Below are 13,463 nucleotides of genomic sequence, written 5' to 3' on the forward strand. Positions count from 1 at the left end.
CAGTGTTCTCAGGAAGAAGTTATGGGTCATGCATCAAATGTAAAGCAGAGGTCCCTCTGCACTGTAAGTGCAGCATCTACTGCTTCAGACATATGAGAGGATATAGATAAAGGAAAGCAATCAGCGGAGACTCTATGGTTAGAATTGAGGAATAAGAGAGGACTTAAAACTGTAATTGGAGTTGTCCACAGGCCTCCTGATAGCAGCAATGAAATGGCAGAATGTATTAATTCAGAGATTAGAGAGGCTTGTAACAAAAGCAGAGTTGTTTTAACGGGAGACTTTAATTTTCATAACGATTGGGAAGAGCAGAGTAGCTCAAGTCAGAAAGGAAGTGAATTTCTTGAGTGTATTCAAGATACTTTTCTGGAGCAATATGTTCTAGAACCAACAAGAGGGCAGGTCATACTAGACTTAGTAATGAGCCAGACTTAGTTAATAACTAACAGTAAGGGAACATTTATCTAACAGTGATCATAATAAGATCGAATTCAATGTTATGTTTGAAAAAGAGAAACATAACACAGTTACTAAGATTCTAGATTTTGGTAAGGCTTACTTTAACAGGATGAGATAGAGACAGACGACAGCAAACTCGTCAGAACTGTTTTCGAGTAAAACTACAGATGAAGTGTGGGAGGTGTTCAACAAATAATTTAGCTCAATACAGGACCAGTATATACCTCTAAGAGGCAAGAGCTCTACTTACCAGATAAAGGGTATATACTTCAATACAAGGAGTATTACAAACAAAGCAGATGAGCTAAGGGCACAGATAGACACATGGCAGCATGATATCATTGCTATAACGGAAACCTGGCTTAAAGAGGGGGATAATTGGCAGCTCAATATCCCTGGATATAGAGTTTTCAGGCAGGATAGAGTGGGTGATAAAAAAGGAGGAGGGTAGAATCAATTCCAGTTGTGAGAAGGGATGATCTGCTAAATGAATCATAAATCGAGGCCATATGGGTTGAGCTAAGAAATAAAAAAGGGGCAGTCACACTACTAGGAGTGTACTATAGACCCCCGAATAGCAAAAGGGAGATAGAAGAACAAATATGGAGGCAAATTTCTGAGTGCAAAAATAAGAGGGCAATAATAGTCGGGGACTTCAACTACCCTAACATCAACTGGGATTCAAACAGTGTGAGGGGCACAGAGGGCGCAAAATTCTTGACTGGTGTCCAGGAGAACTTTTTTAGTCAGTACGTGACAAGCCCAACAAGAAGGGATGCAATTCTAGATTTAGTCCTGGGAAATGAAGATGGACAAGTGGGTGAAGTGACAGTGGGTGACCATATTGGGGATAGTGACCACAATTCAGTTAGTTTTAGCATTATTATGGAAAAGGACAGAGTTAAATCAGGAGTAAACGTTTTAAATTGGGGGAAGGCAAATTTTACAGAACTAAGAGGTAATTTGGCAGAAATGGACTGGACACAACTACTTGAGGAGAAATCAGTGGCAAGCCAGTGGGAGGCAGTAAAAAGTGAAATTCTACGGGTACAATGCAGACACATCCCCTCAAAGAAAAAGGGTGGCACTACCAAATTTAGAGCCCCCTGATTGTCTAGAAGTATACGGGGCAAGATAAAGCAGAAAAAGAAAGCTTATGACTGTTACAGAAAACTAAATACTGCAGAAAGCCTAGAGGAGTATAGCAAGTACAGGGATGACGTAAAAAAGGAAATAAGGACAGCAAAGAGAGGGCATGAAAAAATATTAGCTAGTAAGATTAAAGAAAACCCAAAGATGTTTTATCAGTACATTAAGAACAAGAAGATAGCTAAGGAAAAGGTGGGACCTATCAGGGATGATAAGGGTAACTTGTGTGTAGATGCAGAGGATGTGGGTAGGGTTTTAAATGAATATTTTGTCTCCGTATTCACAAAGGAAAGGGATGATCCGGACGTAGTAGTTAAAGAGGAGAGGTGTGAAATATTGGATAAGGTAAACATAATGAGAGAGCAAGTACTAGAAGGACTGGAATCCTTGAAAGTTGATAAGTCACCAGGGCCGGATGGATTGTTTCCTAGGCTATTGAAGGAAGCCAGGGAGGAAACAGCGGATGCTCTGAGGATCATTTTCCAATCCTCACTAGATACAGGGGAGGTACCAGAGGACTGGAAGACTGCAAACTTAGTACCATTGTTTAAAAAGGGTACGAGGGAAAGGCCGAACAATTATAGACCGGTCAGTCTTACCTCGGTGGTGGGCAAACTATTAGAATCAAAACTGAGAGATAGGATTAACTGTCACTTGGAAAGGCATGATTTAATCAGGGATAGTCACCATGGATTTGTTCAGGGAAGGTCATGCCTTACAAATCTGATTAAATTCTTTGAGGAAGTGACAAGGAGGATTGATGAGGGCAGTGCAGTGGATGTTGTCTACATGGATTTTAGTAAGGCATTTGACAAGGTCCCACATGGCAGACTGGTCAGAAAGGTAAAAGCCCATGGGATACAGGGAAATGTGGCGAATTGGATCCAAAATTGGCTCAGTAACAGGAAACAAAGGGTAAAGGTCGATGGATGTCTTTGCGAATGGAAATCCGTTTCCAGTGGTGTGCCACAGGGCTCAGTGTTGGGTCCCTTGCTGTTTGTGGTATATATTAATGATTTGGACTTGAATGCAGGGGGCATGATTGGCAAATTTGCAGACAACACAAAAATTGGCCGTGTAGTTGATAGTGAAGAGGATAGCTGTAGACTCCAAGAAGATATCAATGGGTTGGTGGAGTGGGCGGAAAAGTGGCAAATGGGAGTTCAACCTGGAGAAGTGTGAGGTAATGCACTTAGAGAGGGCAAACAGTAAAAGGGAATACGCAGTAAACGGGAATATATTGAGAGGGGTAGAGGAAGTGAGAGACCTTGGAGTGCATGTGCACAGGTCCCTGAAGGTGGCAGTACAGGTAGATAAGGTTGTGAAGAAGGCATACGGAATGCTCTCCATTATTAGCCGAGGTATAGAATACAAAAGCAGGGATGTAATGATGGAACTGTATAAAACGCTGGTAAGGCCACAGCTGGAGTATTGTGCGCAGTTCTGGTCACCACATTACAGGAAGGACGTTAATTGCTCTGGAGAGAGTGCAGAGAAGATTTACAAGAATGTTGCCAGGGCTTGAAAATTGCAGCTACGAGGAGAGATTGGGGTTGTTTTCCTTGGAGCAGAGGAGGCTGAGGGGAGACTTGATTGAGGTGTACAAAATTATGAGGGGCCCAGATAGAGTAGACAGGAAGTACCTGCTTCCCCTAGCGGAGAGTTCAAGAACTAGAGGACACAGATTTCAGCTGATTGGCGGAAGGATTAGAGGGGACATGAGGAAAAACATTTTTACCCAGAAGGTGGTGGGTGTATGGAATTCGCTGCCCGAATTGGTGGTAGAGGCAGGGACCCTCAACTCTTTTAAAAAGTACCTGGACCTGCACCTAAAGTGCTGTAAGCTGCAGGGCTACGGACCGGGTGCTGGAAGGTGGGATTAGAATGGGCACCTGGTTGTTCTTCGAGCCGGCGTGGACACGATGGGCCGAATGGCCCCCTTCTGTGCTGTATCTTTTCTATGGTTCTAAACAGCCATAGTCAACAAAAGAGGTAACGGATAACATAAAACGAAAGGAAAGCGCGTACAAAAGTGTAAAGAACAGTGTAGATCCAGGGGACTGGGAGAGATATAAATAACAGCAAAGGAAGACAAAAAAGATCATAAGAGCTGCAAAAAGGTAATACGAAAAGAAACTTACGAGGGATATCAAAATTAACACAAAAAGTTTTTACAATTATATTAGAAGAAAAAGGGTAGTCAAGATAATGTGGGTCCTTTAAAAACAGATGTGGGTAATATTGCAAATGAAAATAAGGAAATGGCAGGCTTGTTGAATAATTACTTTATTTCAGTCTTCTCAGTAGAGGAAGAGGATAATATACCTGACATTCTAGGGAAACTAATAATGAATCAAGGACTGGAACTCACTAAAGATAACATAAGCAAGAAAACAGCATTAGAAAAAATAATGGCATTAAAGACTGACAAGCCGCAGGACCTGATGGTTTCCACCCCAGGGTTTTAAAGGAAGTAGGAGAGCAAATTGCAGCCATAATCTTCCGGAGCTCTCTCGATTCAGGAACTGTCCCTCTAGATTGGAAAATTGCAAATGTAGTTCCATTATTTAAGAAAGGTGAGAGAGAGAAACCAGGAAATCATAGACCTGTTAGTCTAACATCTGTTGTGGGAAAGTTATTGGAATCTATAATGAAGGACAGTGTGACTGAACACTTCGACAAATTTGAGCTGATTACAGAGAGCCAACATGGATTTGTAAAGGGAAGGTCATGTCTGACGAACCTAATTGAATTTTTTGAGAAAGTAACTGAAACAGTAGACAGGGGAATGTCTATGGATGTAGTTTATATGGACTTCCAGAAGGTATATGATAAGGTTCCATATAAGAGACTGTTAACTAAAATTAAGTATCATGGAATTGAAGGCAAATTATTGACCTGGTTAGGAGATTGGTTAGGCGGTAGAAGACAGAGAGAAGGGATAATGGGGATGTACTCGAATTGGAAGGAAGTGATTAGTGGTGTCCGACAAGGATCTGTGTCGGGGCCTCAACTACTCACTATATTTATTAATGACTTAGATAACACAATAGAGAGCCATATATTAAGTTTGCCGACGACACAAAGATTGCTGGCGTAGTAGGTAGTGTAGACAGGAGCATAAAATTAAAAAGAGACATTGATAGATTAAGTGGGTGGGCAAAACTGTGGCTGATGGATTTCAACATAGGTAAGTGTGAGGTCATCCATTTGGACCAAAAAAAGGGTAGATCCGAGTATTGCTTAAATACTGAAAAGTTAGGAACAGTGGGGGTCCAAAGAAATTGAGGGGTCCACGTACAGATCACTAAAATGTAGTGGTCAGGTACAAAAAATAATCAAAAGGCTAATGGAGTGTTAGCCTTTATAACTAGAGGGCTAGATTATAAAGGGGAGGAAGTTTTGCTACAGCTATCCAAAACCCTGGTTAGACCACATCTGGAGCACTGGGTACAGTTCTGGGCAGCACACCTTAGAAAGGATATATTGGCCATGGAAGGAGTGCAGCGCAGACTCACCAGAATGTTACCAGGGCACCAAGGGTTAGATTATGAGGAGAGATTCCATAAACTAGGCTTGTATTCCCTGGAATACAGGTTACAGCGTGATTTGATTGAGGTTTTTAGGATTTTGAAGTAATTGATAGGGTGGATAGAAAGAAACTTTTTCTGCTGTTGGGAGAGTCTAGGACAAGGGGACATAACCTTAAAATCAGAGCCAGGCCATTCAGGAGAGAAGTATGAAAGGGTGGTAGAAGTATGAAACTCTCTCCCACAAAAGCAGTAGATGCTCAATTAATAATTTTAAATCTGAGCTCGATCGATTTTTGCTAGCCGAGGGTATTAAGGGATATGGAGCCAAGGAGGGTGGATGGAGTTAGGATACAGATCAGCCATGATCTCATTGAATGGCAGAACAGGCTCGAGGGACTGAATGGCCTCCTCCTGTTCCTATGTAATTTTACAATTGCACTTTCACTTTTACAGACAGAGCACTTGAGTGTTGACTGCTAAGGCCAAAACTATTAGCAGTGTTTGAGTTGCAACACAGACAGAAGAGACATTAACCCTCTCTGCCTAGGCTTATCCAGATTGAGAGGTGAAAGGGCAGTGTATAACCTAATGCATGGCCCAGTTCAGACAGAAGAAGCCTTGACCGCTCTAACTTGGCTGGATGTGAGCCCACCTCCCAAGCAAGGGTATCAAAATTCCCAATGGGCAGACTTAAGGAAAGAGGCAGCTCTGCCACAATTCTTTACTGAACAAAATTTAAGACACACTCGGGGTAGATTTTTTGATGTGGGTGCAGTTTACTCCTGAATGGATATAAACAGGTGCAAAACTCACCCAAGGTGAAGTGTGCTGTTTGCACCTAACTTTTCTGTGGTCAGCTCACTATTATAGTTATGTACAGCACTAGGGGCAGATTTAGACGTGTCCAGGGAGCGCACCAATACTGGACTGGGAGAATGTAAGGAATCTTACAACACCAGGTTATAGTCCAACAATTTTATTTTAAAACCACAAGCTTTCGGAGATTATCCCCTTCGTCAGGTGAATGAGTGAAAGGTTCTCAAATCACATATCTTATATTAGGCTGGGACAGCATCACACCAATCAAAAGGTGTTGTTGTTGTTCAAACAGGCCAGTCACGGAGAACAGCACGTCCCAGTACACTGGATATACATTGTGAAAATTACACAGACAGAAAGAAAGAGACCCAAATGGCAGAGAGTGAGAGAGAGAGAGAATATTAAAACACATAACGTTTTTTTCCATTTTTGCTGGTGGGGTTACGTGTAGCGTGACATGAACCCAAGATCCCGGTTGAGGCCGTCCTCATGGGTGCGGAACTTGGCTATCAACTTCTGCTCGACAATTTTGCGTTGTCATGTGTCTCGAAGGCCGCCTTGGAGAACGCTGACCCGAAGATCAGTGGCTGAATGTCCTTGACTGCTAAAGTGTTCCCCGACTGGGAGGGAACCCTCCTGTCTGGCGATTGTTGCGCGGTGTCCGTTCATCCGTTGTCGCAGTGTCTGCATGGTCTCGCCAATGTACCATGCTCCGGGGCATCCTTTCCTGCAACGTATGAGGTAGACAACATTGGCCGAGTCACAGGAGTATGAACCATGTACCTGGTGGGTGGTGTCCTCTTGTGTGATGGTGGTATCCGTGTCGATGATCTGGCATGTCTTGCAGAGGTTGCCGTGGCAGGGTTGTGTGGTGTCGTGGACGCTGTTCTCCTGAAAGCTGGGTAATTTGCTGCGAACGATGGTCTGTTTGAGGTTGGGTGGCTGTTTGAAGGCGAGTAGTGGAGGCGTGGGGATGGCCTTAGCGAGGTGTTCGTCGTCATCGATGACATGTTGAAGGCTGCGGAGAACATGGTGTAGTTTCTCCGCTCCGGGGAAGTACTGGACGACGAAGGCTACTCTGTTGGTTGCGTCCCGTGTTTGTCTTCTGAGGAGGTCTATGCGATTCTTCGCTGTGGCCCGTCGGAACTGTCGATCGACAAGTCGAGCGTCATATCCCATTCTTACGAGGGCGTCTTTCAGCGTCTCTCTGCCATTTGGGTCTCTTTCTTTCTGTCTGTGTAATTGACACAATGTATATCCAGTGTACTGGGACATGCTGTTCTCCGTGACTGGCCTGTTTGAACAACGACGACACCTTTTGATTGGTGTGATGCTGTCCCAGCCTAATATAAGATATGCGATTTGAGAACCTTTCACTCATTCACCTGACGAAGGGGATAATCTCCGAAAGCTTGTGATTTTAAAATAAAATTGTTGGACTATAACCTGGTGTTATAAGATTCCTTACATTTGTCCACCCCAGTCCATCACCGGCATCTCCACATCAGGACTGGGAGAATGCAGCGTAGATGAAATTTAAAGGAATGCAGGCAATTAAAGGGAATTGTCAGAATGGGGGACAGAAATCCATACAGCCTTACAAAAGGCTCAAAAGTTATTTCAGTCCATTGTCAGCCTTAGCGAAGATTGAAGGAGAAGAGGGCTAAGATGTGAAAGGCAAAAATAAAGGGAATGGAAACTCAACGTGAGAATGCAGGCAGCACCCAACCCTGTTTGATTGCTGAAGGAGGTGATGCTGCATGAGGTGGTCGCAAGGAGGGTGGTCCTGGTCGTCACTCCACAGCACCATCCCCATAGGTCAGCATTGCAGTGTGCCTAGGAGGAGGTGTAGGCAGGTTTCAGGCCACAGCTGATGGGTACTGGCCTTGTCCCTGCCTGTGCCAGCCCAGCCCAATGCTGCACATTAGCAACAGCTGCCCTCATGGTAGACAGCACAGTTCTGCACCTTGCTCTCTGCCAACCCAGACCCCGAGAAGACAGTTCCACTCGTTCTTTGCCAGGTAGGTACACCAATGCCTGCAGTTATGGCTGGTGGCCTCTGGACACATGCGCCTAATCCTGCTGTGATTGGGATAGGAACACAGGAACAGGAGTAGGCCATTCAGCCCCTCGTGCCTGCTCCGCCATTTGGTAAGATCATGGCTGATCTGTAATCTAACTCCATATACCTGCCTTTGGCCCATATCCCTTAATACCTTTGGTTGCCAAAAAGCTATCTATCTCACATTTAAATTTAGCAATTGAGCTAGTATCAATTGCCGTTTGCGGAAGAGAGTTCCAAACTTCTACCACCCTTTGTGTGTAGAAATGTTTTCTAATCTCACTCCTGAAAGGTCTGGCTCTAATTTTTAGACTGTGCCCCCTACTCCTAGAATCCCCAACCAGCGGAAATAGTTTCTCTCTATCCACCCTATCTGTTCCCCTTAATATCTTATAAACTTTGATCAGATCACCCCTTAACCTTCTAAACTCTAGAGAATACAACCTCGTAACTTAACCCTTGAAGTCCGGGTATCATTCTAGTAAACATACGCTGCACTCCCTCCAAGGCCAATATGTCCTTCCGAAGGTGCGGTGCCCAGAACTGCTCACAGTACTCCAGGTGCGGTCTAACCAGGGTTTTGTATAGCTGCAGCATAACTTCAGCCCCCTTGTACTCTAGTCCTCTAGATGCAAAGGCCAGCATTCCATTAGCCTTATTGATTATTTTCTGCACCTGTTCTTGACACTTCAATGATCTATGTACCTGAACCCCTAAGTCCCTTTGGACATCCACTGTTTTTAACTTTTTACCATTTAGAAAGTACCCTGTTCTATCCTTTTTTGATCCAAAGTGGATGACCTCACATTTGTCTACACTGAATTCCATTTGCCACAGTTTTGCCCATTCACCTAATCTATCAATATCACTTTGTAATTTTATGTTTTCATCTACACTGCTTACAATGCCACCAATCTTTGTGTCATCGGCAAACTTAGATATGAGACTTTCTATGCCTTCATCTAAGTCGTTAATAAATATTGTGAATAATTGAGGCCCCAAGACAGATCCCAGCGGGACTCCACTAGTCACATCCTGCCAATGTGAGTACCTACCCATTATCCCTACTCTCTGTCGCCTTTCGCTCAGCCAACTTCCGATCCAAGTCCGTACTTTTCCCTCGATTCCATGGGCTTCTATCTTAGCTAACAGTCTCTTATGTGGGACCTTATCAAATGCCTTCTGGAAGTCCATATAAATAACATCCATTGACATTCCCCTGTCCACTACTTTAGTCAACTCTTCAAAAAATTCAATCAGGTTTGTCAGGCACGACCTACCTTTCACAAATCCATGCTGGCTCTCTCTGATTAACTGAAAATTCTCGAGGTGTTCAGTCACCCTATCCTTAATTATAAACTCCAGCATTTTCCCCACAACAGATGTTAGGCTAACTGGTCTATAATTCCCTGGTTTCCCTCTCTCTCCTTTCTTAAAAAGCAGAGTGACATGTGCAATTTTCCAATCTAGAGAACTTTGAAAGATAGATGCTTCCAAAGAGCGATCCAGCTGTCGTCAGTCAGGGCTCCACATATTGTGCTTGTGCTACTGAGTCTGCTGGAAACTGCAGCCTCTGTCTGCACTAATCCCCTGCCAAAGCCAGGTATGTGCACCTATGTATAGATGTGGGTGTGAGGGTCCTGGAGGGCGGACACAGAGCAGCCTGACCTGCGTAGCATCTCGGCTGGTCTCTTCTTCTGTCAAAGAGCTCCGATATAGGAGGATTCCCACTGGGAATTCCCAAAAGTTTGTTGGGAAAAAAACAGCAGAACAAAAGGTTCATGAAAAGTTAAAAGGCAGTAGGGGGAATAAAGATGCAGAAATGGTCTTGGAGTGTTGAGTGAATTTTCTTATTTTGTCTTTGGATCAATGTAAACACACAGCTGATTCTCATGCGACCATTCACAGGTGTGGTGTGACCAAGCTACCTGCACGGTCGAACACGCAGGACGGTGGCCCTGAATTGGTTTATTCTAATGACTCTGCCCCTGGTTTCTCTGGCCCTGCAAATGGACACAGTGCAAAGTTACACATGTGCCCAATTTTCCAATCTGGTTCACTGATTTATTCCGTAAATTGGATAATCCCAATCGGAAAGTCTAGCCTATTCTGCACCGTAAGGTGGCAGGGCAAGTTGATATGGTGGTTAAGAATGCATATGAGATACTTGGCTTTGTAAATAGGGGCATTGAATACAAAAACAAGGAAGTTATGCTAAACCTTTACAAATCAATGGTTAGGCCTCAGCTGCAGTATTGTGTCCAATTCTGGGCACCAAACTTTAGGAAGAATGTCAAGGCCTTGGAGAGGTTGCAGAGGAAGTTTACTAGGATGATACCAGGGATGAGGGAATTCAGTTAAGTGGAGAGATTGGAGAAGCTTGGATTGTTCATCTTGGAACAGAGAAGGTTAAGGGGAGACCTAATAGAGGTGTTCAAAATTATGAGGGGTTTTGATGGAGCAAATGGGGAGAAACTTTGGCAAGTGGGTCGGTAACCAGAGGTCATAGATTTAAAATAATTGCCAAAAGAAATGAAGAGAAATTTTTTCACACAGAGGGTTGTTAAGATCTGGAACGCACTACCTGAAAGGGTGGCGGAAGCAGATTCCATAGGAACTTTCAAACGGCAATTGGCCATGTACTTGAAGAGGACTAATTTGCAGGGTTATGGGGAAAAAGCTGGGGTTTGGGATTAAATGAGACAGCTCTTTCAAAGAGCCGGCACAGGCATGACAGGCCGTGCTGTAAGATTCTATGACTATCACAAGTCTGCAGAAATGGGGACTTGATGGGATAATGAGTCACAATATTGCCTTTTCATCTCTTGAACCTGGCTCTAAATCTAGTTCAGACCAATGGGGATGTGAGCATTTTCTCCCTGATGGTTGTAAAAGTCCGATGTGAAATGAGTTTATGTTTCAATATAATTCCTGATTTACTGCTACTGCCCACAATTCAGCAAATATTGGGAATCTCACTCAGAGGACAGAGGGGTGGCTGGTGCAGGGAGTTGGAAACAAGGGCACAAGGGTGTGGGGGTGGGGTTTCCTCTGAGCTTCAGACAGAGGCACATTGTTGTGGAAAAGAGATGGGAAGCTGGCTTTTAATTAACCTATGCTATATCTGATCTGCGAGTGTTTAATGCTGGCACTAGTACTCAGGATTACCAACATTCCTCACCTTAGTGAACAAAAAGTTCACAGCAAAATAAACATTCGAATGTGTGTAAATATACTTCAATTGTTTCTGTACCTTCTTCCTGGGCCGAAGCTTTTCCCTCCACTCCTTCAGCTCCTGACAATGTTCCTCATCCACCTCCTTCAGCTTGTGCGTCTCGTGTTCAATTAGCAGATGGCACTTCTCATTCTGCAAAGGGCAGGAGATTAAACAGGAATAGTGAGCACAAAGCACCGGGATTCAGGGACACGGGTTCAGCAAATGCTGTCTGGCACTCGGCTATTAAAATTACAGTACAAGAGACTTTCAAGATTATGAAAGGTTTACAAGCAAATTGCTCATTGTGGTGAGGGGCTTACATCTTAGGGGACAAAGGGTCAAAATGAGGAGGTTAGGGGTAAAAGCTCTTTCACCCAAAGGGTAATTGAGTTGTGCAATAAGTTACAAGGAAGGATACAGCAGCAGACAATATAAATGGGGTCAATGGACAATGAGATGTGTTTCTGGAGAGAGAAGAGATTGAGTGATGGTGAGGTCAGTAGGTGGGATGAGGGATATGGTGAGAGGTGGGGTTGAGGGATATGGTAAGAAGGTGGGATTGAGGGATATGGTAAGAAGGTGGGATTGAGGGATATGGTGAGAAGGTGGGTAAGTGGAGTTGGGGGATGTGGTGAGAAGGTGGGTAGGTGGGATATGGTGAGAAGGTGGGTAGGTGGGATATGGTGAGAAGGTAGGTAAGTGGGATTGAACGATATGGTGAGAGGGTGGGTGGGTGGGATTGAGGGATATGGTGAGATGGTGGGATTGAGGGATATGGGGAGAAGGTGGGTAGGTGGGATTGAGGGATATGGTGAGAAGGTGAGTAGGTGGGATTGAGGGATATGGGGAGAAGGTGGGTAGGTGGGATTGAGGGATATAAGGAGAAGGTGGGTAGGTGGGGTTGAGCGATATGGTGAGAGGGTGGGTGGATGGGCTAGGGGATGTAGTGAGAAAGTGGGTAGGTGGGCTGGGGTTGTGGTGAGAAGGTGGGGTTGAGGGATATATAAAAAAGGACGGGGTTTGTTTCAGCCCAATAGCCTTTTCCTGTTCTAAAAATTCTTAAATTCTGAAAAAGGGTTGTCCACCTACACTGTCTGACTGAGCACTCTCACTTATATTAAAGGGTGGGGACTCCCCCTTTGTGTGTCAGTCTGTACTTTTACCTGTAGCTGCTGTAATTCCCGAATATTGGCATCACACTGGAGCTGCAGGTCTCTCATCTGGTTTTCATGTTTCTGGTGCTGCTGTAGTCTCTCATTTTTCTGCCTCTTCTCCTCCTGGCTAGCAAACTGCCAGATAAAGCAACAAGGAGCACTCGTATACGTATATATAGAGTACACATTACCCCGAGCTGTGGGCTGCCCGGATTACTCATTCATGTTAAGTGAGCTGTCAGCGCTGCCATCATTAAGGCTTCTCCCAACACTCTTTATTTGTGTGCACAAGGCAGTTTCCTGGGCTAGCCATTCTCCCTCGAACTGAAACGTATACAACTGCTGCATGGAGCGATTGGGTAGACATGTTGCAGCATTAAACCTTACACTCACTTGAGTGACACACTCAGGGTGTACAGGATTCCCATCAGGATCTCTTGATCACTCCAACGGTCAGAAAAACACAATATCGACAGACCGTATATTTCAGGCTAAAGTAAAACTGAATTTATTGTAAGACATAAATTTATAGAGAAGCAAAATAAATGAGCAGATAAAATAGAAATACAGTACTTAACTCTTACCAATACAGTAAACTGTTTACTTAGATCAAAATAAGTGTGTTTTGGAATTCTTAGAATCCTTTAACTGGATTTTGGATTAATCCTACAGTTGCTTCAACTCCATGCAGATCTGCCTCAAACCTGTGACGGAAGTCAAGTTTGACTAAGTGAACTAAAATATGGCCAAAACAAAATTCTATTTAGACTATGAAGCCGCTGGATGCAGTCATTCAAAACAGATCAAAGACACACTAAAAGAGAAATGCTTGCATTCCATGATCTACATTGTTTCCCAGTCCCCCAACACTTCAAATTTAAAGTTCTCATCCTTGTGTTTAAATCCCTCCACGGCCTCGTCCCTCCCTATCTCTGTAACCTCCTCCAGCCCTATAGCCCTCCCCCCCACAAACGCTCCATTCCGCTGATTCGAGCCTCCTGTGCATCCTCCCTTTCTTCACACCACCATCTGTAGCCGTGCCTTCAGTCACCCATGCCCCATGCTCTGGA

The 13,463-nt window shown here is 44.2% G+C and overlaps 1 protein-coding gene across 3 annotated transcripts in view; it reads right to left on the minus strand.

The window, feature by feature from the left end:
* LOC137339901 (STE20-like serine/threonine-protein kinase) overlaps nt 1-13,463 on the minus strand; it is a 148,421-nt gene that overhangs the window by 4,148 nt on the left and 130,810 nt on the right. For all 3 annotated transcript variants that reach the window (XM_068001956.1, XM_068001955.1, XM_068001954.1), the window contains 2 exons: nt 12,403-12,528; nt 11,276-11,389 (listed from right to left, as the gene is read on the minus strand). In XM_068001956.1, the coding sequence (XP_067858057.1) occupies nt 11,276-11,389; nt 12,403-12,528 (240 nt within the window). The remainder of the gene's footprint in view (nt 1-11,275; nt 11,390-12,402; nt 12,529-13,463) is intronic.

This window comes from Heptranchias perlo, chromosome 21 (assembly GCF_035084215.1).
Source record: "Heptranchias perlo isolate sHepPer1 chromosome 21, sHepPer1.hap1, whole genome shotgun sequence".
Classification (NCBI taxonomy): Eukaryota; Metazoa; Chordata; class Chondrichthyes; order Hexanchiformes; family Hexanchidae; genus Heptranchias; species Heptranchias perlo.